Source organism: Erpetoichthys calabaricus, chromosome 14, assembly GCF_900747795.2.
Source record: "Erpetoichthys calabaricus chromosome 14, fErpCal1.3, whole genome shotgun sequence".
In the NCBI taxonomy this organism is placed as follows: Eukaryota; Metazoa; Chordata; class Cladistia; order Polypteriformes; family Polypteridae; genus Erpetoichthys; species Erpetoichthys calabaricus.
The window spans coordinates 22608109-22633728 of NC_041407.2; the positions used below are offsets into that span (position 1 = coordinate 22608109).

General features: G+C 42.5%; 1 protein-coding gene across 1 annotated transcript in view; it reads left to right on the forward strand.

Moving 5' to 3' along the window:
• The window catches only part of ankfn1 (ankyrin repeat and fibronectin type III domain containing 1), a 514783-nt gene that overhangs the window by 384391 nt on the left and 104772 nt on the right, over window positions 1–25620 (forward strand). The window contains exons 7-8 of the mRNA XM_028818514.2: window positions 9015–9209; window positions 13543–13656. Of these exons, the coding sequence (XP_028674347.2) occupies window positions 9015–9209; window positions 13543–13656 (309 nt within the window). The remainder of the gene's footprint in view (window positions 1–9014; window positions 9210–13542; window positions 13657–25620) is intronic.

A 25620-nucleotide genomic window follows, 5' to 3' on the forward strand; every position in this document is an offset into this window, starting at 1 on the left:
AGACTCCATCAGGTTTCTCTTTAGGATTTCCATGTCCTCAAATGTCTCTTGATGTGGCATCCCTCTCTCATCTTCTTCTCACCTTCTCTACCAGATTTCCAACACTTTCATACTCTTTCAGTTTCTTTAGCTGAGCTTCAAGGGATTTTTAGTGACTTGTATATTTTCTTGTCTCCATTCCCTGACTTGTGTTTTTTCATCTTCTTTTCATGGACCAAAACACACACACCCATATCAGAGCCTCCATCGACTTCACACTTCAGAGACTGAGTGAGGAATCTGAGTGTCTGGACTTGCAAGTGTCCTGGATAATAACCAAGATCCAGGCCTTTAATGACCTCTTGGGCACAGCCATCAGCAGTGTGTCTGTTTGCGGAGAGAGTGGTGACCTTGTTGAAATGTTTACTTGCCTCAGCAGCGACATTCATGTCTCTGGTGACTCTTCCTGTGAATTGGGAGAGCATGGGGGGTCATGAGGTCACTGGTAATGGGTGTGTGGCACTCCTGATATCTGCAAAAGGACAAAGGTCCAAGTCGCTAGAGTCCTGGTGCTTCCTGTCTTGCTATATGGTTGGGAGTCATGGACACTATCCAGTGACCTGAGACGAAGACTGGACTCCTTTGGTATTGTGTCTCTCTGGAAAATCATTGGGTACCGCTGGTTTGACTTTGACTTTGTGTTGCTTATGGAGTCCCGAATGAGGCACATTACCTGCATTGTGAGGGAGCGTCAGTTACGGCACTACGGCCATGTGGCGCATTTCCCTGAGGGTGATCCAGCTCATAAGATCCTCATTGTTGGGGATCCGAGTAGCTGGACCAGACCAAGAGGTCAACCATGTAACACCTGGCTGCGACAGATAGAGGGTCATTTCCGGAGGGTAGGCCTGGACCGCGTGTCTGTCTGGGGGGTTGCCAACCGGGATCCTGAGCTGTTTCAACATGTAGTGGGTGCGGCAACGTACTGTACCAGTGCATGCTCCCCAACTTGACTTGACTTGAAAGCTGAAAACAAAATGGAATTATCTTTAATGTCAATGAATGCCAACTGGTTCTTAGCTAACTTAGGCTAAACTTGAAAAAACCCTCAATGGGATATTTGTGCCTGTTTGGTGGTCTTAGATCAGGTTCTGTATTTGTATTTTTCAGGTAAGCTGTATGTTGAAAATCCTTTCTCACACAGATATGTTGTACAAGAGGGTAATAAAACTTTAATGGCTTTTTCTGACAAAACAGGATATTCATTTCTTACACTGAGCCAAAAGTCAACTAAAGAGTGACCTTTAAAAACAGCTTTTAGGGAGCTGTCAGAAGATAAATCAATGAGCTTTTCTTTTTCCAGTTAAGTTATAGAAGTATATGAGCTTATATCTCCTTGAGAAGGACTATGTATCCAGTTGTTCGATCCAGATATATTAGGTCTATTAGGAAAATAGTCATTGAAAGTTACTTGAAGCTGTTTGAGATATTCAGTAATATCCCTTTTAATATTTTCGTTAGTTGAATTTCATTTTATGATAAAATGCTGCTGAGAGAACCAAAACATTCATACTCATTCATCTCCAGACATTGAATCCAAAAGTTGAACTTTTTTTTAGCATGGCTTCTATTCTATCATGCACACTGAAAATGGTGACACCTGGGCCTTGTAAAGACAGATTTAAATAATTTAATTTAGAAGAGATGTCAGCTAAGTATGTAAGTTTTTGCAGCCAAAGAATATCGAATACAGTATACAAGAGGACAAATGAAAAGGATGGTCAAGAAAGAATGCTTCAACTTCAGACTTCAATTCAAGCAAGCGAGTCAAAACTTTGCCAGGAGAAAGCCATCTAACTTCTGTATGAAGTAGTAGATAGATAGATAGATAGATAGATAGATAGATAGATAGATAGATAGATAGATAGATAGATAGATAGATAGATAGATAGATAGATAGATAGATAGATAGATAGATAGATAGATAGATAGATAAACACACAATGAAACACAGAGACCACCACAAAAACTGTGGAGTGGATTTAACAGGGGGTTTATCCATTAGGTGGTGTTTAAAATTAGGTTAGGTTAGGTTAGGTTTCTTTATTTAGTCATGTTTATACAGGAAAACATGAAATTTGTCTTCTCAGTTGCATCTAATAACAAGTAACAGACAGAATGAAATAAAACAGACAAATAGAAATAAGAAAGGTTAAGGTAAGGCAGTTAGATAAAACATATCTATACAAAAAAAAAAAAAAAAAAAAAAGGTAACAGGATATATATCAAAACCTTAAACATTATCTCCGATATTTCTTATTGAACTGTTTTCTCAGTTTACTGGTTAAATTCTGGAGCCTCACGAGCTCTTTAACGTCAAACATCGCGGAGGCTGCGTTGTCCCGCCGCAACCCGCGGACTGACGATATAAAGAGGTCAATATCTGGGAAAAATTCAGCCACGTCCACCCCCGTTTTACCGGTGGCATTCACCAAAAACTCTTTTACACTTTGAGCGCTGTAACCTCCCCTGGCTTTTAACTCTGGGGGCTCCGAGGCAGCAGACCGATCGGAGATATTGCCGTCATCGTTCTCTTCCTCGACATTCCCCGCGGTTGAAACGTCATCTGCCGCCTCCGCCGTGAAAACGGGAAAATCCTCCTGACACGGACCATAGGCAGGATCCTCTCCAATTACCCCCGAGCCCTGACTTAAAACAATTTTCTTTCATGCCCGATCTTCTCTTTCTCCATGCCTCTTCTGAGCAGGGCGTTTAAATTCACTTTTTTCCTCAGGCTCGTTGCTGCTCGTTCCCTCGTCCATGTCAATGTCTCCCCACACACTTTCTGCTGCAGCTGTTGTTTGACCTACAGTCTCACTACCGCCTCCATTCGGCTCATCTCTGGGAGGCACTTGATTCTCTTGCCCTTCAGATCGTGAGGTATTTCTATTCTTAACACCCTGCGCCTCCACAAGCGCCTCTGCGCCATCAGCCACTACTGGACGATCTTCCACTTCCTGCCCTTCTTTTTCTGCATCTGCCTGGCCATTTTTCTTGTTCCCTAGTTGTCTCTCAGGACACTATTTAATTAAATGGGCTTCACTCCCGCACCCAAAACATTTCATTTCGTTACAAGTGACGAAAATTATGTAATCAAAGCCGTCCACTCTAAACTTCATTGCCACATTTAATTCATCATCCATTTTATTTAGAACCATATAAAATTGTCTCCTAAATGACAAGACATGTTTTAAATCCGGCAATTTACAACCTAAAGGAATATACTGAATTTTTGACACCAAACATCCATGCCGCTCCAACTCTTTTGCTATTTTTTCATTCTTGAGAAAGGGCGGCGCATTTGAAATTGTTAATCTACAGGACGGGACAGCTAAAGGGGAAACCTGTACAAAGGAGCCATTAATAACAACCCACCTTCTCAACCACTGTGGGAACTAAATCCACAGAGCTCAAAAAAACAACGATAGACCCGCTCATTCGTGAAGCCGACTTGATATTCTCACATCCGACCGCTTCGCCTACCGCCAACACAATGCCTCCAAAGGGACAAACTCCTCCGATATAAGTTTAATCCCATGGCGGCGGCTTAGATGCTCAAGATTCGCCAGCCATTTCAGCTGCCATGGCCTAAGCCACTCAGTACAAAACAAGTTTTAGCTGTTTACACCAAAGAAAGATAGAAATAAGAAAGTAGAAAATCAGAAGAAAAAAGAAACGCCACACTCACTTCACAGCTCCTCAACCTGCTCCCTACTATCACTAAAGATCACAATGTCATCAGCAAACATCAAAGTCCACGGGGACTCTTGTCTAATCTCGTCTGTCAACCTGTCCATCACCATTGCAAATAAGAAAGGGCTCAGAGCCGATCGTGATGTAATTCCATCTCCATCACTCCTACCGCAGACCTCACCACTGCCACACTTCCCTCGTACGTATCCTGTACAACTCTTACGTACTTCTCTGCCATTCCCGACTTCTTCATACAATACCACAGCTCCTCTTCGAGGCACCCTGTCATTTGCTTTCTCCAGGTCCACAAAGACACAATGCAACTCCTTCTGGCCTTCTCTATACTTCTCCATCAACACCCTCAGAGCAAACATTGCATCTGTGGTGCTCTTTCTTTTTGTCTTTCTTTTGTCTTACTATGTTCGCCTATTTTTTCCTTGCTTTCAGTCTGGAGAGACGGTAGCTCACTACAACTTTCAGTATCATCACCCTGTGTTGGTACCAAATCAGGGACTGAAGTAGAAGAAGAAGCAATTGATTGCTCATCCAGCTTTTTGTTAGACTTGATAAAACTACTCGTTTTTAACCATCGATCCATAATAAAATTACGGAGTAATAATTATTCACTTTCACGTTCGACGTTCGCACGTTTAAGTAAAAAGTCTTTATCATAATTTATTTATACACACTATGCACTACCAGTTTATCTTATTAAAATCACTCGTGGTTCTTAAGCGCGTTGTATGATTCAATTCGACTCTACTCTCCCTTGTCTGATCGCAACGTTTTTATATCGGCAGATGTTATTCTCGTTCTTTCGAGTGCATTTGGGGTTCTCGGTTAGCTAAATTGGAAGTTTCCGGATCATACGAGAATGTACACGCATTGCCATGTAGCGTCTCATCGCGTTACTGATTGTTATCTGTTGCGACTCGACAATTTTACGGAATCTTCCATCGTAATGCGTAAGTGACTGAGGTAATATTCATGAATTTGACATTAAATTGATTTGAGACCCATTTTTATTATTGTATTATTAATAGTACTGTGAATATATTTGCCTACATTTAATATTTCGTTATATTTTTTATGTTTGGGATTTAAAATTCTGCCATTACAATGTTTTTTTTTGCAAGCCCCTTTTATAAAGCACATGAATCCCTGGGGGTTCACGAATCACCGGTTGGGAATCACTGATCTAGACTAACATCAGATCACTTCTTTGTGTGTATCTGAACTGCTCATAAGCCATATATCAGCATTTCTCAACCTTCAAGTATTTGCAACCCGAGTTTTCATGACAGTTTCAATTGCGCCCCCCTAACGTTTTTTTGAAACCCTAATAAAATTTATTCCTATATTTTTTGCTGCCGATACACCACTACAAGTTTAAAATTTCCCTATGAGTTCCAAAATTATGCCACATTTGGCAACATTAGCGCCCCCTTTTTTTGTTACTTCGCGCCCGCAATCTGATCACACACCAGAAAGGCCTGCAAAAAAGCAAAGAACAATCACGTGGTGTTTTCTGGCTTATTCAAGTTAAAGCAGCTTTTTCTGTTCAAACACATTTTAGTTCTGTTAGCGGCCCAAATAAACACTGCGGTGCTGCTTCAGCATGCCACGTAAGGCTTGCTAAGGGAGAAGTTGCTCAAGCATAAGCGAATGGCCCTGCACTTTATTAATATTCATGGAGAAGCAGAACGTGAGAGGGAGCTTGTGGTACTTGGTAATTTGACAGTAGTAGTGCAGTTCAGAGGATGAATGTGAATTCCCTTGTTTAAATTGTTGTGTCAAGTGCATTTTCATGGAGGGACTTAAGGTGAATTTGTGCCCCCTCGCACATTTGTGATGGGCATCAATTATGTAAAGAAGGGTGACACGTGGGCCTTGGTCTGAGTCCCGGCCCAGTTGTGACCACTGTAAAAAGTGACAGAACAAGTCAAAAAGATTTGTGGCGACATTGAGACCCCTGTATATTATAAATGCAAGTTTTTGGGCTTTTCAGCAAAACTAATGTCCCTCAGGACACGAGTCTAAGAGGAGACTGTACAAAGATGACAACGCTTCCAGCTAAATGATGGCCAGGCAGGAAAAGGCGGGTCCAGAATCGGAAGTGACATCATCGGTGGTCAGTCTGTCAATCATCCGGTCTGTAGAGGGAGGAAGAGAAGAGGCCACCTTGTGGATCAGCGTTGTATTACAACCACCTGAGCCTTTAAGCTGTCCCCAAGGCGCACGTGAGTGACACCAGCTGGATTGTGGATCATCTTGCCGTGGATTCGTTTTTTTCTTCCAAATCCCAAAGACGTTTACGTTAAGTTAATGAAGGCACTTCAAATCGTCCTGCTTTCTGTGAGCAGTTCTTAATATGTTTGTATCAGACAAGGGCATACGTGCTGTGGTTTGGTGGGTCTCCATCTCTGGTTTTAGTTTTATTAATTTTTATTATAAAATTGTAAATTATTTTGTTCCTTTTGTTTATGTAATTATTTGTATTAGTTTCTTTCATTTATTGTCTAACTGCATGTTCTTTAGTACACTCCTTTTTGTAATTTTTTTCATTTTTGTCTTTCATTATTTTGTTTCTTTTCTCAAAATAACCTTTTTTTTTCTGCTTACAGCTTCAATGATTTCAGTTCTGGCCTTTCTGGTAGTGAGTAATATTCTCTCGTCCTGAGTGGGTTGTGTAAGCCTGCTAGAGTACAAAAGATTTGCAGTTCGCGAGGACATCTTTCTAAAATTAGGTGCAACATTGTTATTCATATTACTAATTTATATGAGGCAAAAAAAGGGAGAGAGAAGTGGGTTGTGTAATCAGACCCTCCAGTATTTAGGCCATCAGGCTCTTGTGCACTTACTGGAGCTCATGGCGTGTTTCTGATCTGAACCCTGAGACTGAGAGTCACCAGGCTGAACGCTTAAGTTTTAATCCATTCAGTCACTGACGAGGGGCGGGTATGCATCCTGTACCTGCCATTTCTCCTAGATATGCTGTTCTTTCACAATTTTGGACCATGTGAAGACCACTTACCACGCCATGGACGTTGTTTGCTCCCTTTGTGGAGGAATTCCACTTATATATATACCACGTCTTGACCATTTTCTGTTTCCAAATTTGTCATGTAAGGTTGAACCCCTCTAGTTTCTGATGGATATTTATGTGATCATGTTATACTGGTGATACAGACTGGGGTCCACAACTCCTCCCATCACTCAACCATACTGAAGATTTCTTCATCAGGTATTTTGGTGGTCTTGATTGCTGCTCATCTGGAGGAGGCACTACTCGGAGTGTCTTCATGAACTGGCAACGATGGATCTATGGCTACGCTTGAGCTGAGTGCCATTCCAGTGTTCCTCAGATTTCATTGTTTAGGTGTAAACATGCAGTTTGGTTTTGCTTGTAGTTGGGATCAGCTACCATTTTTCGGTAATAGCCATTGAAAATTTCAAGTCAAGTCAAGAGTCTGTTTCATCGTACAATCCATACGCCATATTGCAGCATACAGCGACATGAAATAATGTTCGCCCGGGACTGCGGTGGAACATATACATAAACAGAGGACAAGTGCCGGACTGGTAAAGATCTATACTATACAATAAATACATAAATAAATAATATGTAATTGAATGGATAGGGTGGCCAGGTGTAGGAATGACAACTCCACGAAGCAAGAAAATTAGAGGTGTCAACTGGGTCATCCCATTTATTATCCGAGGACACAAAAAGCAAACAAAACTCTTTGGCATCTATTATACCCATTAGATAGATAGATAGATAGATAGATAGATAGATAGATAGATAGATAGATAGATAGATAGATAGATAGATAGATAGATAGATAGATAGATAGATAGATAGATAGATAGATAGATAGATAGATAGATAGATAGATAGATAGATAGATACTTTATTAATCCCAAGGGGAAATTCACAAATCATTCTGCAGGTTTCCAAATTTGGAGAAATGAGGCTTGTCAGACAGATTGGCCAAAGTCACTGTGGTGGTGGAGCCTGTCCAGCGGGTTGCTCATGCTAATGAAGACACCTCCGTCCCGGTGGTTTTTATGACAGCTGAACCTGTGGTCCCCTCTCACCTTGGTGGATTGTTACGTACCTGGACAGAGCCTCTGATGTGCATGCGTGACAATAGTAATAACATGTAAAAATAAATAATACAATAACTAATAATAAAATACAACAGCAGAAACAAGTGCAACAACATACTGCATATAAATATGTAAACTAGTAGGAGCAGATCTGAGGGTAGTGGTTTACAGTCCAGGGAGTTTAGGGTTGAAAGTTGATGCAGAAGCTGGCAGAACTGCTTCAGATGCTACCGTACCTTCTGCTTGATGGAGTGGGACAAAGAGACCATGGGGGTGGTGGGAGTGGTCCTTCACGATGCTGTGGGCTATGCAGTTGCGGCACTTTATAAAGATGTCTCTAATGGACCAATGATCTTTTCTGCTGTGTGCATTATTATTATTATTATTATTATTATTCCAACTTATTCCATGTTTCAAAGGTTCTCTGTATGAAGAAAAATGTTTCAGCAAAATTTACCTTTCACAAGTTTCTAATTGTGTCCCCATGCTCTTGATGAACTCATTTTAAAGTCACCTTCTCGGTCCACTGGACTCATTCCCTTCATCATTTTAAACACTTCAGTCAGGTCTCCTCTTAATCTCCTCTAAAGGCTCAGCTCTTTTCATCTTTCCTCATAACTCATCCCCTGTAGCCCTGGAATCAGCCTAGTTGCTCTCCTCTGGACATTTTCTAGCGCTGTTATGTCTTTCTTGTAGCCTGGAGACCAAAACTGCACACAGCACTCCAGATGAGGCCTCACCAGTGTGTTATAAAGCTTGAGCAGAACCTCCTTGGAGTTGTAGTCCACACATCAAGGCGCTATATAACCTAACATTCTGTTAGCCTTCTTAAAGACTTCTGAACACTGCCTGACAGTTGATAGTGTCGAGTCCACCACTACTACTAAATTCTTCTCATAAGGTGTACTTTCGATTTTCACACCTTCCATTGTGACCGAATGAGTCAAGTGTTGGGGACAAAACCTTTCTGTTCATGGATTTACACAGTACTGAATATTGCTAATAAACTGAGAATAATGCCTACTTATTCTAACAGTTGAGTATATCGATGAACTGAAAAGTGACCAGCAAAATTACCTCTTAGAGGTTCATGCAGGCAGGTCAGGTACAAAATGGAGGGCAACTTCAATAAGACGTTAATAAGTGTTTGGTGTTTTCTGTTTTCACAGTCCTTAGCTTGGAGAGCCGCGCCATGCATCTCACCGCTCTGGTCCATGAAGCTCAGCAGCGTGTTAATGAGCTGTCCACTCAGGTGTCTGCAGAGGGGCTCAATACGGACATCTCCGAGAAGGAAAAACAGCTGAAAGCTTGGGAGTGGAGATACCGGCTCTACAAACGAATGAAGGCCGGCTTTGATCATTCACGTGAGTACTGTATTCTCTACCAGCAAGACCCCTAACTGCCATTGATACAGTGGGACAAGATGGCTGCTTTGATTTTCATTTTGTTATCTCTGAGTTGTGAGTCACTTTGCTGCTATATTATATTATATTACTAGGGGGCTTTGCCCCCTGTTCACTTTGCTCGCCAACCCCCCTGCCTGTGATACGCTCCAGCAACTTCTCGTCTCTGCCGCTCGTGTATGTGGATTTCACTTTCACCAAACAACAAATCTTTTAATTCTCGCGTATACACCTCTTCATTGAGAAGAAACACTACTTTTCCCTGATGGCAACATGAATTAGATCAGCGTTTCTCAACCTTTAAGTATTTGCGACCCGAGTTTTCATAACAGTTTTAATCGCGCCCCCCCCTAATGTTTTTTTTGAAAGGAGCCCACTAATACCAATTTGTTCTTTTTTAATTAATGATATATCATAGATGCATATTTTATTATACCTACTTAACTTTTATCGACATTTATCTAACTCTATATTTATTTTTCTAGTATCAGAATGTAGTTTAAGTTAATTTGTTTGGTTTCAATAGATGTATTTTTCATATTTTCGATTCTTGTTTTCTTTTTTTCACATCTTCACGCCCCCCCTTTTTGTTACTTCATGCCCCCCTAGGTGGGCCTGCCCCACAGTTTGAGAACCACTGAATTAGATGATCTACAAATCTCCGACTTAAAGTTTAAAGCCAAACAATGCCTACATGCTTCTGCCATATCACCTATATCCATATATTTGAACTCTTTTCGCTGTTTTGTTATTTCACCGAGTAATAATTTCTGTTTGTTAGCGCTAATTCAATCTTTACTATCAATTTTGAGACTTTCGAATTATAGTACTTTCATAATCTCTAACCTGCTCTGCATGTGTATCACGCCAACGTTTTTGAACCTCTTTATGACGTTCTACTTTGTCTTCTACTCTTTGTCTTTTATTTCCTGCCCCGCTCGGAGCTGAGAGCGCAGGAACTGTCTGACAATAGCATTCACACGAATGAGAAGTGATTGGACAGTGGGTGTGTTTGTAAATGTTTGAGAGGAGGGCGGGACTTGTCAAAATCTCTTGGCAAAAAGTCTCGTCTTGTGGGACCTGAAATTATCTCTAAGAAAGTCTTGTCCCTGGATTTCCTTTTATAATAGTAGATATATTATATTATATTATACTAGACATTAAGCCCATTACAATAATGGGTGCTAGAACAGTAGTCAATAAACATTAGTAGGAACAGTCTATATTAAATGGCAAGGGGCCTTTTACCACATTAAATTTTTTCCGTAAAATGCCTGTAATTTTCTCTGACAGTAATACTGGCTTTGCTGTCCATAATATGCGTTTAATTTTCTGTCACAACAGTGGGCAATCAGCAGATTCTCCCCAGCAACTGATGTAATGTGCGCGAAAATAAATCTACTTTTAAAAGTCATTGTATTGTAATATCATGAAAATTCGTATATTTAGGAAAACCCCTTCAACGACTGACACTTTACACTTTACCGGGCCAAGCTTCTTAATCGCAAATCTGGCATCCTCAGAGTGAACACTTGTACAACAATGGGGAAGCTGGAGTCCGCGTCTCAGCACCCGATTGGACTTTTCGTGTTTTCTGTTTTAGGTCTTACCTCATTTACCGAAATCCGATTGGATCTGCCGCTCGATATTTTATAGGTCCCGCCCTCTCTGTCTTGTGTGACGTGTCAGGCGGCTTTTGAAGCATCTGCTTTGAAGCATCACACCGTGCCCCGCACATGCGCACCTCACCAGAAGACACACACACATGGACACTGGACACACAGGGGTTTTATTATATTATATTATATTATATTATATTATATTATATTATATTATATTATATTATATTATATTATATTATATTATCCATCCATCCATTTTCCAACCCGCTGAATCCGAACACAGGGTCACGGGGGTCTGCTGGAGCCAATCCCAGCCAACACAGGGCACAAGGCAGGAAACACTCCTGGGCAGGGTGCCAACCCACCGCAGGACACACACAAACACACCCACACACCAAGCACACACTAGGGCCAATTTAGAATCGCCAATCCACCTAACCTGCATGTCTTTGGAATGTGGGAGGAAACCGGAGCACCCGGAGGAAACCCACGCAGACACGGGGAGAACATGCAAACTCCACGCAGGGAGGACCCGGGTATCGAACCCAGGTCCCCAGATCTCCCAACTGCGAGGCAGCAGCGCTACCCACTGCGCCACCGTGCCGCCTATATTATATTATATTATATTATATTATATTATATTATATTATATTATATTATATTATCCATCCATCCATTTTCCAACCCGCCGAATCCGAACACAGGGTCACGGGGGTCTGCTGGAGCCAATCCCAGCCAACACAGGGCACAAGGCAGGAAACAATCCTGGGCAGGGTGCCAACCCACCGCAGGACACACACAAACACACCCACACACCAAGCACACACTAGGGCCAATTTAGAATCGCCAATCCACCTAACCTGCATGTCTTTGGACTGTGGGAGGAAACCGGAGCGCCCGGAGGAAACCCACGCAGACACGGGGAGAACATGCAAACTCCACGCAGGGAGGACCCGGGAATCGAACCCAGGTCCTCAGGTCTCCCAACTGCGAGGCAGCAGCGCTACCCACTGCGCCACCGTGCCGCCTATATTATATTATATTATATTATATTATATTATATTATATTATATTATATTATATTATATTATGGGCGGCACGGTAGTGCAGTGGGTAGCGCTGCTGCCTCGCAGTTGGGTTGGACTCCCCGGGTCCTCCCTGCGTGGAGTTTGCATGTTCTCCCCGTGTCTGCGTGGTTTTCCTCCGGGCGCTCCGGTTTCCTCCCACAGTCCAAAGACATGCAGGTTAGGTGGATTGGCGTTTCTAAATTGGCCCTAGTGTGTGCTTGGTGTGTGGGTGTGTTTGTGTGTGTCCTGCAGTGGGTTGGCACCCTGCCCAGGAGTGTTTCCTGCCTTGTGCCCTGTGTTGGCTGGGATTGGCTCCAGCAGACCCCCGTGACCCTGTGTTCGGATTCAGCGGGTTGGAAAATGGATGGATGGATGGATATTATATTATATTATATTATATTATATTATATTATATTATATTATATTATATTATACAGTATTATATTATATTATATTATATTATATTATATTATATTATACAGTATTATATTATATTATATTATACAGCATTATATTATATTATATTATATTATATTATATTATATTATATTATATTATATTATATTATATTATATTATATTGTGGATCTGCGCTGGCAATCGGGAGGTTGCCAGTTCTAATCCTGTAAATGTCAGAAGTGATTCCACTCCACTGGACCTTTGAGCAAGACCCTTAGCCTGCAATTACTCCATCCTGGGTATGACGTTAGCCTGCAGGCAGATCCTCACACTTACAGGGAAAACACAGCGGTTGGCACTCCAGCTACTGTAAAAATCCTCCCACTGTTCCATTCCATTCAAACTAATGTGGTGCTGAGGTGTCACCCATTGCATGGCTGTGCTTGGGTCTTAATTTGGGGTCCTGAGGTGGTTCGTCGTGTGGTGGGTGCAGCGATGTGTTGTATCAATGCAGGCTCCCAAGCTCACCTCATATTATATTACACCATTGGTATCCTTGTGCACCCTTCACGTGCTTTCATGCTCATTAACTAGCGGTTTAAGGACATGGTCTCCTTAAGGTCTCCTTGGATTAAGTCACAAAGTACACACTGAGAGTACGCTGTGTACGTCCGGCAGACGCGTCTCACTACTCTTTCTTTTTTTTTTTCTTCCATGTTTCCTGGTGTTTGTTACAATACAATACAATACAATTTATTTTTGTATAGCCCAAAATCACGCAAGAAGTGCCGCAATGGGCTTTAACAGATCCTGCCTCTCGACAGTTCAGTTGTATCTTCAGTACTTGGCTTATACGTTTAATTTCAGCAGTTTACACAAAGTGAAATCCACAGTAGGGTGTATAATTTTGAAAACGATTCCAATCAAAATTTGGATTTTTACCTCATTTTTAAAGAAATAAGAGAACAACACCTGAAAACGTAAAGATGTTTTTTGATGTAACGTGCACCTTTTTTTTCCCAGCACTTTACAATAATGGATGTGGTGTGGTGGCCTCCTTGTCAGGATCTTTCCATCCGAGCCAGTTCATTCATCGGCCAAAAACTCCTCGGATGTTATCTTGAAAAGATTATTTATTTTTTATTGTTAGGAAAATGTTTATGGTGACCTTTCGGGGTCTCACTTTTTTTTTCTCTCTCTCTCTCAGGGGTCCCAGAGACGCCATCTAATGTCCGGCTCACCGTCACAAGCAGCACATCACTCACTGTCACCTTTCAGGAACCTCTCAGTATCAACTCTGCTGTAGTCACCCGATACAAAGGTGAGTCGTTTCTTTCTGTCCGTGTTTCTGTGGGGTGGCACATCCACTCATTTTTCATTCGCTTGTTCTAATGGGCTTCTTGTACTTTCTGAGTAATAAAGATGTATTATAAAATGGTGGCTAATCCTGACAGAATGTAAAAGAGTTTACAGTTTGTAAATTGGTTCAAATGATCCAACCCAGCAATGAGAAACAAAATAAATGCCATTAGTAATCATTTCATTAGCTATGTCATCTGCTTCCAGTGATTACTACCTCTGTGACCAACCTCATCCAAGGCCCGGTGCTGCTGGGAAATGGATTAGTCAATGGATCAATGAGTTGTCAAGTGGATAGATGAATATATTGTAAGAAAAGGCGCTATATTGCGCCCGTCCCGACACAGATTCACACGGGAGGCACGGGTAAAATAAAACAAATATTTATTTTTCTTCGTCTGTGGGCCACGCCTTCCTCGTACCCACAGACACAACACAGCCCCAAAGCACAGTACACTAATAACACAAAGCACTTTCTCTTCCTCCACCACTCCTCCCTGGCAACCTCGTCCTCTTCCTCCCGATTCTGGCCCCTGAGTGGTGGTGCTTGATTGCCAACACCCGGCTGCACTTCCGGGTGTGGCGAGACCAATGCCCAAAAGGGGCCAGCAGCTCCTGCTGCAGCACCCCCTGGTGGCGCCTGCGGAACCCAACAGGGCTGCACAGGAGTCCAACCCTCATGAAGCCCTGGGGGAGTCCGAGGCACTGCTGCAACCCAGGGAGGCTGCCATCTAGCATCCAGGGGGAGATACTGGGTTTCCCACTCTTGTCCCCCTGGTGTATATGGTGCAGGGGCTTCCCAGCCAGGCATGGGCCCCGGCCATTTGTCACATTATCTGTGCTGATCATAGTTATAAACAAGGGCCAGTATGAATTTAAAATGGAAACATCCTGTCATCCATCCATCCATCCATCCATTTTCAAAATCTACTTCTTCCATGGTAGGCTCACACCGTCCACCCTGGCAACACTGGTTACATTTTGAAAAATGAAGGTTCAAGAATGGTTCTTCAGAGAGATGCTACAGGCGATCCATTTTTACTTTCTCGTATACAAAGTATAGAGAAAGTATTGTAATCATCCAAAAATTCGATGTCGATATTTTGATGAATTTCAACGTTTTAGACCTCCTTGACTTTCTCGTATACAAAGTATAGGGAAAGTATTGGAATCCTTCAAAAATTCAATTTCGAGATTTTGATGAATCTCGACGTTTTATACCTTCCTGAGTCCGAAAATACCATTTTTGGAATTATGTCTGTGTATGTAAACATGATAACTTGAGTACGCTTTCACTTAAATCAACCAAATTTTGCATACACGTATTAGGTACAGAATACACATTTCGATCAACTTTTGGGCTATCTCCGTTAACTGCAAGTGGTACTTTACCTTTTATTCATGCAGCTGCAGAGTCCAATTAATTCAACTTTACTTTTGTAATAATTGTTCAGTATACAGGGTGTGCCACTCGGGAGTACAACTTTAAAAATGCGAATTACTCGCGAACGCGTGAACGTAAAGGCGAGCTGTAAGAACTGACCATACCGAAAACAAGTCCACATTACAAAAGGTGCTGAAAATGTCCTCCCCCAACGTCCGCGCACAAGGAAACGCGACGCGTTTGTTTGCTTTCAGTTGTTCGATGGTCCTGGGTTTGCTTGCATAAACCTCGCCCTTTAAATATCCCCATAGAAAAAAATCTGGGGGAGTTAAATCGGGCGATCGAGGTGGCCACAAACCTATCGAGATCACCCTGTCTCCAAAAAACAATCGGATCTCTTCCATACTGGCATGAGAGGTATGGTACGTTGCCCCGTCCTGTTGCCCCGTAGCGGCACCCGCTATAGTGCCCGCCCCTTTATGACACAGAATCAATTCTTCATTAAATAAGGAATATTTTGAACCTTGTTGCATGATGATACATGCACGCGTTGCAGAGTAATTCGCATTTTTAAAGTTGTACTCCCGAGTGGGACACCCTATATTATTCATGATTTGGTTTGTTGTTGGTGGTTCTTTAATGTACATAATATAAAAATATAATCATTGTCTTGCTGTTTACTCCTCAAATATCCATCCTCATATCTGAGTATACGAGAAAGTCGAGGGGAGACCACTCCGGATTTTTGGTTTCAGTTTTAATCCGATCCAAAGGTTTCTGCTTTCATGTGGTCCGCTGTGTGGTTTTGTCCTGAGGCGAACTGGCATCCAGTTCAGGTCTGATTCTTCAGTTTGATGCTCCCAAATCCCTTTGGGGTAAAGCGAGATAATCTGAATGTAATATTTCATCTCAATCTATAAATGAAGGTACCAGAAAGGTTCTTCATAGCGATGCCATAGGGCAGCGGTTCCCAAACTGTGGGCCGCACCCCCCCAGGGAAAGAAGTAACAAAAAAGGGGGCGGGAATGTTGCCATATGTGGTGTGATTTTGCTATTTGTAGGAAAATTTTAAACTTGTAGTGGTGTATCGGCAGCAAAAAATATAGGAATAAATTTTATTAGGGTTTCAAAAAAACGTTAGGGTGGCGCGATTAAAACTGTTATGGAAACGCGGGTCGCAAATACTTAAAGGTTGAGAAACGCTGGGTTAAAGGTTTTGCTTAAGGGCCCAACAGAGTAAAGTCACTCCTGCCAGCGCAGGTCCCTAGAAGGTTGAGAAACGCTGCCATAGGGGAACCATTTTTGGCTCCCAAAAGACCCATCCACAGGAAGGTTCCAGAAAGAACGTTCATTTACGAGGGTGAGTCAAAAATTATCCGCACTCTGCATGTAGAATTTATTTGAATCAACTTTCAAAAGAGACACATATATAATATTTCGACATAATCTCCCTGCTTTTCAATACACTTTGTCCAACTGTCAACAAACTTTTGTATTTCTTCATTAAAAGTCTCCTCTAGACTTTCTCTTTTACTCAGATATGGGGATGGATATTTGAGGAGTAAACCGCAAGACAATGATTATATTTTTATATTATGTACATTAAAGAACCAACAACAACAAATCGAATCAAATTAATAATATATTGAACAATTTTTATAAAAGTAAAGTTGAATAAATCAGACTCTGCAGTTGCATGAATAAAAGGTAAAGTACCACATCCGGTTAATAGAAATAGCCCAAAGGTTGATAGAAATCTACGTTTTGTACCTAATACTTGTATGCAAAATTTGGTTGAGCTAAGTGAAAGCGTACTCAAGCTATCATGTGTACATACACACACACACACACACAGACAAACAGACACACAGATATAATTCCAAAAATGGTATTTTTGTATTCATGGAGATCTAAAACGTCGAGATTCATCAAAATCTCGAAACAAAATTTTTGGAGGATTCCAATGCTTTCCCTATACTTCATATACAAGAAAGTAAAAATGTTGTGGGTTGAGCTGCGAGCCACGAATGCACCGCTGTCTTCACTTCTTCATCAGATGTGAATCTTCTCTCGAAACCCAAGTCTGTTGTCGATTATTGCATAAGCTGATATGAAAATGATTTGCCACGTCATCTACCGTCACTCGTCTATTTCACAGAATCATTTCCCGTGTGCGCTCAATGTTCTTGTCAATCGTGGACATGGACAGGCGTCCGGCTTCTCCTTCGTGACTGACACTTGTGCGACCTTCCTTGAACTTCTCTATCCATTCCTATACCCTTCTTTGTGACAAAACACTTTCTCCCTATTGTGCACACAGTCTTCGATAAAAATCGTCAACCACGCACACCCTCGAATCACCACACGTTGCTCTTCTTCGGTGCAAATCACAAGTGGGGCAGCCATTGTTTCTCGCACCGCAGTTACAAATGATCTGACCTAACACATTCACACCTGACTGAAGAGACAGGGACTTCATAATTCCAAAAATGGTATTTTCGTATTCACCGAGATCTAAAACGTCGAGATTCATCAAAATCTCAAAACAAATTTTTTGGAGGATTCCAATGCTTTCCCTATACTTCATATACAAGAAAGTAAAAATGTTGTGGGTTGAGCTGCGAGCCACGAATGCACCACTGTCTTCACTTCTTCATCAGATGTGAATCTTGTCTCGAAACCCAAGTCTGTCATCGATTATTGCATAAGCTGATATGAAAATGATTTGCCACGTCATCTACCGTCACTCGTCTATTCCACAGAATCATTTCCCGTGTGCGCTCAATGTTCTCGTCAATCATGGATGTGGACAGGCGTCCGGTTCCTCCTTCGTGACTGACATTTGTGCGACCTTCCTTGAACTTCTCTATCCATTCCTATACCCTTCTTTGTGACAAAACACTTTCTCCCTACTGTGCACACAGTCTTCGATAAAAATCGTCAACCACGCACACCCTCGAATCACCACACGTTGCTCTTCTTTGGTGCAAATCACAAGTGGGGAAGCCATTGTTTCTCGCACCACAGTTACAAATGATCTGACCTAACACGTTCACACCTGACTGAAGAGACAGGGACTTCATACGGAAAGACAGCGCTGCCAAGTTTTAATATAAGTGCAGAGTGCGGATCATTTTTGACTCGCCCTCGTATTTAGATCCATAACAGACTTCGTGGAATAAATAACCACGAATAGGTGGTAACAGATCTGTGAGTTTGGTCCTGGTACAGTAACACAGGTTAAGTTCAGATTTTCATGATATGTTAGTGTCCTGCTAGGTAGCCTGCCATATGTTAACAGTTTCAGGTTTCTTCTACATATTAGGAAGGTTTTCAAAGCACAAAGAATCAATTTCAAATGCAAAGAACCAAACACAGAATGTAATGGTGCTTTGTCAAGCAATGGTCCTCTGGGGAACCATACAGCCCAGTAAAGAACTCTAAAGTGCCAATAAAGAGCCAGCATTTCTAAGAGTGGACATGGATTCCAGCTCCTCAACACAGGAGACAGTAGAAGTGGGCTCTTTAACACTTCCAAATGCTTGCAAACATATTGTAATGGCCTTTTGGGTTTGCCAGGTGGCGGCACACAGCAGGTCTACTGACTGCCACCCAAAATGAAGCAGACATAAGTAAAGTATGGAGTCCTAGTAATAGTTATAAGGCTCACAGAGGAATGACATGCAGCTAAATAATGGTGACCATTACCAGCTGTCCATTTTCTAGACCCGCTTTTGGTCACGGGCAATCAGGAGGTAGGCCGCAAGTTAGGACCAATCCCTGGACAGGGTGCCAGTCGATTCTTGCTTTCAATGCCAATTCCTGTAGACTGACCTGAAAGCAGACCCTTTCCACCGAGAGATTCCACTGAGGCGTCCAGTCTGAATATGACCTTTTGCTCCGTTCACTTCCTGTCTGCTGCGGTTTATCTCACAATCTGCAAAGTCTGCCGTGGTGCAGCCACTTTGTTGAAATGTGTGGTGACAGGAGATGCTGACCCAAAGCACCCTGGCAGTTCATTTCCTTCCATGTTTGCTTTGGCTTTATCACCAAAGGCATCTCATGTAAAGCTTTCGTGGATATTTTTTTGGTACAAATGTACAGTTTGAAGTAACAGAGGGAAACTTCCCAGTATACAACAACAGATAGTAAATAAGGTGCTGGGACAAGAAGGAGTCCTCCTGTGTCAAATTAAAATATCCAACGTGTGACGCTCTAATGACATCCATCATCTGACGTGACTAGAGGAATCAGGTACGGCTGCTCCGTTGGACGTACTGTGATTACGTGTGACGCAACAGCAGAAGGAAGTGCCTAGTGTGTATGGATTTTGGTGGCTTTGAAGACGATGTTCAGAAGGCATCCAGCAATAGGAGATCATGGGGCGTCTTGGGTGAAAATGAGCTCCTGTGAAATGATGTGCAGTAACATTCATCGTCATGATTAGGCTAGGTAGGAGATGCTATGTTTGGTTTTAAAATTAGGAAATTAATTAAATTCCTTTCCAATGATCCATTACAGATTACATGATTCGCAGGAATCATCGGGTAGAGGGGTCCTTTCATCAGATTGGCTGGCCCAGCCGTGGAATGGCCAATAGGGGGAGGCAGCTTGACGGCCAAGGTCTCCAGGACTCTATTATATGATATCGTCAAGTGTTGAATTCTGCTCTGTACTTGTAATATTTCTACTTCTGTATTATATTTTATTGGGGATTACTTGTGTTCTGTTCTGTGTGTTGTGTTGTATTTACCTCCTTTTTTTTGACACCCACTGCACAACCAACCTACCTGGAAAGGGGTCTCTCTTTGAACTGCCTTTTCCAAAGTTTCTTCCATTTTTTTTTTTGGGAGGTTTTCCTTATCTTCTTAGAGAGTCAAGGCTGGTGGGGGGGGGGGGGGGGGGGGGGTTGTCAAAAGGCAGGGCCTGTTAAAGCTCATTGCAGCACGTCTAGTGTGATTTTGGGCTATACAAAAATAAATTGTATTGTACTGTACTGTAAATGACAATGGATAGATGAACGGTCCTTCCCAGGTATTTTCTTTTCTGTTCATTGTGTGAAAATGTTCTCGTTCACTCAAATCCTAGGCTGGTGTATCTGGCTTAGCCCTCGACTGGTTCAGGTCATATTTCTGCAACAGGACTCTTAGAGTCATGCTAGACAATTTTTCATCTGAATCAGTCCCACTCCCATGTGGTGTCCCCCAGGGTTCCATTTTGGGGCCACTACTTTTTTCAATTTACATCCTGCCTTTAGGTGCAATTTTTAGAAAACATGCAATCTCGTATCACCTATATGCTGATGACTGCCAAATTTATTTCTCCCTCAAGTCAACTGACTCCACTAAACCTCTTCTCGACTGCTTATCTGACATTAAGGACTGGCTGGCTTGTAAACTTCCTTCACCTGAACGATTCAAAAACCGAGGTCATTGTTTTTAGTCCTGACCGCAAACAGACCCTACCCCTTGGCCTCGACTTTCTTCCCATTCCAGTAACTTCGTCTGTTTCCAATCTTGGAATCAAAATGGATATGGTCCTAAAAATGGGATGCTCAAGTCAACAGCACAGTAAAATCCTGCTTTTTTCCATCTCAGGGCGAATTGCCAAAGTCAAACCAATTCTGCCTTACCACCTCCTGGAATCAGTAAATCCATGCATTCATTAGCGTCCCGGCTCGACTATTCTAATTCCTGCCTATATGGTATTAGTAAAGCCACTCTTTCTAGACTCCAATTGGTTCAAAATGCGGCTGCAAGGCTTTTAAACTGGAAGCAGTAGAAGCCAACACATTACACCGATTTTAAAAACCCTACACTGTGCTGCCGGTTAGCTTCAGAATTGATTTTAAGATACTCCTCTTAACCTATAAGGCACTAAATGGTCTAGCCCCTGCCTACTTGAGTGTCTTGCTCCATCGTCACAATCCCCCTCGTGTTCTTAGATCCGCAGATCAGCTGCTCCTAACCGTTCCCAAGGCACGTTTTAAAGTTCGTGGTGAAAGGGCTTTTTCCGTCTGTGCACCCAGGCTCTGGAACTCCTTACCTTTAGTGGTTAGGCAAGCCGCTTCAGTCGCCACATTCAAATCACACCTAAAAACGCACTTCTTCACATTGGCTTTTAATTCTTAACCTGTCTTATTCCCACTTGCTTTTTGCTATTTCTCTGTTTTATTGGGTCCCCTGACCTGTTTTTAGTGTCTCTGTTTTAATTCTCTCTTAATGTTTGTTTTAATATTTTGCTTTTAGTCTTGCTTGTTTTAACTGTACAGCGCTTCGGTCAGTTGTAATGCTGTGTTTTTAAGCGCTTAACAAATAAAAATGGTATGGTATGGTATGGTACGTTCCCTTAATTATTTTCTACTGCCATGAAGGTTTTATCCTGCCCCTCTTTGACTTTTTTTATTTTGTTTCTAGCAATCATTTTCAACTGTGTTCTTCAGTCTGTCAGTTTGCTTGGTTTGATCCACTTGGGTTTAAATACCCTCCAGGGGGTGGAGTTATCCCATTCGATTGAGCCAATCATTCCTCTTGTTGCTTTGTGCCTTCCCTCAACATAACCTATCGTCTACTGGTGAGGAGTGAAAGCTTAAGATTAGTCAAGAATTTCGATTTCAGGTTTTCGACAGATCTCAACATTTTAGGATACCGGAAACACTGATATCTCGATGATGGGTGTGTGTCTATTTGTGTGTCATAGTTTCTTGAGGATGGTCTTAGAGTGAAAGCGGCCGGACAGAAAAATACCAAACTCGAAAGTTAAGCTTGCTATGAGATGATGATGTGCTGATTAGTTTTTGAGCCAAATCGTGCAGGAGAAAGAGGCGCTCTAGAGCAGGGGTGTCCAACTCCAGTTTTCATTCTAACCCTTGTGGAAAGCATACCCCCAGACACAGACAGACAGACACCAGAATGTCCAAACACACTTCTTTTATTTTCTTTCAGCACCACAATGCCTTCCTTCACCAACTCTTTCTTCTTCTCTTTCTCTTTTTCTCTTCTTCTTCTCTTCTCACCTTCGACCTCCTCTCTCTTTCTCTCTTCTTCTTCTTCTTCTTCTCTTTCACCTTCGACCCTCCTCTCGCCCTCCTCACAAGCTTCGTCTTCTTCTTCCCAACTCTGGCTCTCTTAGTGGAGGGAGGCGGCCCCTTTTATTATGAACCCGGATGAGCCCCAGGTGCTCCCCCTGACATCCCTTCCCGGTGTGGCGGAAGTGTCAGGAGAGCACCTGGAAGCACATCGGTTGCCCTTGGGATTTCTTCCGGCAGCACTTCCTGGTGTGGCGGAAGTGCTGCCATCCAGGACTCCCTAACTGTCCGGGTGCCCGCTGGCAGTGGCCACGTCTTCTCACAGTGGTGAGTGTCCTGGCTCCATTCCTGTGGCCCCCAATTAGGCCCAGGCGGCTGCCCTCTCGTAGCCGAGGAGAAGTATCGTCCAACTCGGGGACTGTCCAGGTGTCCCGGCCGGGCAGTGTCCCCGCTCATCCGTGACACCCTTTGCCAGTTTTTACTACTAATTAACTCCTTTTCCATTCATTTCAATAGCCCTGATTTTAAGGATTCAGTCCTCTGCGTTGATTCTTTTCCTCATTCAGAAATGACACCTGAAACAAGCCAACAGATGACCAGCTAAACTGGAGCTTCCAACTCCAACCAGTTTCTTAACGATAAGCCGATTCTTGCTGTTAATTAAACCCGTTATTTCATTCCATGGCTTGTTGCTGCTCTCATTCTGCCACAGCAGACGTTTCCAAAACGGTTGATTTTCTGTTTTTTCTAAGAATTGCTGTCAAAATGTTTCGGTGACCTGAAAGATGAATCTTACCGAGACCATCATCTTTCTTTATTTTCAGATATTGTGGTGAGCTGTTCATGTGGTGGCACGTTTTGTGTCTCATTATAGTTTGGCTGCTAATTAAGGAAAAAGAAACAACTAAGGGGTCTACGTTAAGTTAATTAAAACTAAGGCAATTAGCAGCATAAACTGGTCACTAATTAAGAAGATGGTTAGAATGAAAACCTGCAGCCACTGCGGCCCTCCAGTAGCGGAGTTGGACACCCCTGCTCTAGAGGAACCCTTACAGTGCATCCAGAAAGTATTCACAGCGCATCACTTTTTTCCACATTTTGTTATGTTACAGCCTTATTCCAAAATGGATTAAATTCATTTTTTTCCTCAGAATTCTACACACAACACCCCATAATGACAACGTGAAAAAAGTTTACTTGAGGTTTTTGCAAATTTATTAAAAATAAAAAAACTGAGAAATCCCATGTACATAAGTATTCACAGCCTTTGCTCAATACTTTGTTGATGCACCTTTGGCAGCAATTGCAGCCTCAAGTCTTGTTGAATATGATGCCACAAGCTTGGCACACCTATCCTTGGCCAGTTTCACCCATTCCTCTTTGCAGCTCCTCTCAAGCTCCATCAGGTTGGATGGGAAGCGTCGGTGCACAGCCATTTTAAGATCTCTCCAGAGATGTTCAATCGGATTCAAGTCTGGGCTCTGGCTGGGCCACTCAAGGACATTCACAGAGTTGTCCTGAAGCCACTCCTTTGATATCTTGGCTGTGTGCTTAGGGTCGTTGTCCTGCTGAAAGATGAACCGTCGCCCCAGTCTGAGGTCAAGAGCGCTCTGGAGCAGGTTTTCATTCAGGATGTCTCTGTACATTGCTGCAGTCATCTTTCCCTTTATCCTGACTAGTCTCCCAGTCCTTGCTGCTAAAAAACATCCCCACAGCATGATGCTGCCACCACCATGCTTCACTGTAGGGATGGTGCCTGGTTTCCTCCAAACGTGATGCCTGGCATTCACACCAAAGAGTTCAATCTTTGTCTCATCAGACCAGAGAATTTTCTTTCTCATGGTCTGAGAGTCCTTCAGGTGCCTTTTGGCAAACTCCAGGGCGGGCTGCCATGTGCCTTTTACTAAGGAGTGGCTTCCGTCTGGCCACTCTACCATACAGGCCTGATTGGTGGATTGCTGCAGAGATGGTTGTCCTTCTGGAAGGTTCTCCTCTCTCCACAGAGGACCTCATGGAGCTCTGATAGAGTGACCATCAGGTTCTTGGTCACCTCCCTGACTAAGGCCCTTCTCCCCCCGATGCGCTCAGTTTAGATGGCCGACCAGCTCTAGGAAGAGGCCTGGTGGTTTCGAACTTCTTCCACTTACGGATGATGGAGGCCACTGTGCTCATTGGGACCTTCAAAGCAGCAGAAATTTTTCCTCAGATTTGTTCGGAGGTCTACAGACAATTGACTTTAACTTCATGCTTGGTTTGTGCTCTGACATGAACTGTCAACTGTGTGACCTTATATGGACAGGTGTGTGCCTTTCCAAATCATGTCCAATAAACTGAATTTACCACAAGGTGGACTCCAATGAAGCTGCAGAAACATCTCAAGGATGATCAGGGGAAACAGGATGCACCTGAGCTCAATTCTGAGCTTCATGGCAAAGGCTGTGAATACTTATGTACATGTGCTTTCTCAATGTTTTTATTTTTAATAAATTTGCAAAAATCTCAAGTAAACTTTTTTCACGTTGTCATTATGGGGTGTTGTGTGTAGAATTCTGAGGAAAAAAATGAATTGAATCCATTTTGGAATAAGGCTGTAACATAACAAAATGTGGAAAAAGTGATGTGTTGTGAATACTTTCAGGATGCATTGTAAGTACCGTAATTCTGCAAATTAATTATGAATTAATTATGCTATCATAATGATCTATGTTATGATCAGAAAGATCAGGGTCAGAGCGGGAAATAATTACTGAAACGTTATAGAACAGTTTGGGTAACTTGGTTCCTAAGGCACAAAACCTACTGACGCTCACGTCTGAATTTTTTCTTTCAAATTATCCAGCAGTTAGCCTTATATATATTTTATTTTACTTTATTTAAATATATTTTTATTATGTTTTCAATGTCCCCAAGCCAACCTATGTTATTTATTAAGTGAATAAGCATCATTTAAATAGAAGAAGCAACCTTTATTTCAAAAGCACAACACCAAAATCATACATGTTGTCTCTCTGGGGGCCTCCACCATTTGTCATCTTCTTGCACAATCACTCAGTTTTTGTGGACATTCCTCCCTCGCAGATTTCCTTTTCCTTTCTTCATGACTGATCTAACTGGATATTCCATGACTCAGGTATTTCTTGTCTCCATCCCCTGACTTGTATGTCTCAGTCATCTTTCATTGAGTTGCTGAGTGTTCTTTTGTGCAGGTTAGGCCACCATGTTGACTCTCCACAAGTTGGCCCTTCCACATTTAGACTACCATCAAGACAGGTGACCTCCATTGGACTGACTCTGAGACTTCTGAAATGGAGTGGTGGCTCCGAGGCTAAGGATCTGTGCTGGCATCTGGAATCTCATTCCTGCTTTAAGGGGATCCTACTCCGCTAGGTCCTTGAGGAAGGCCCTTAACCTGAAACCGCTCCAGTGCGCTGTATAATGGTGGACCCTGTGCTCTGACCCCAAGGGGGTAGGCAAAAAATAACAATACCTAATGCAAGAAATTGTATAAGGTGAAT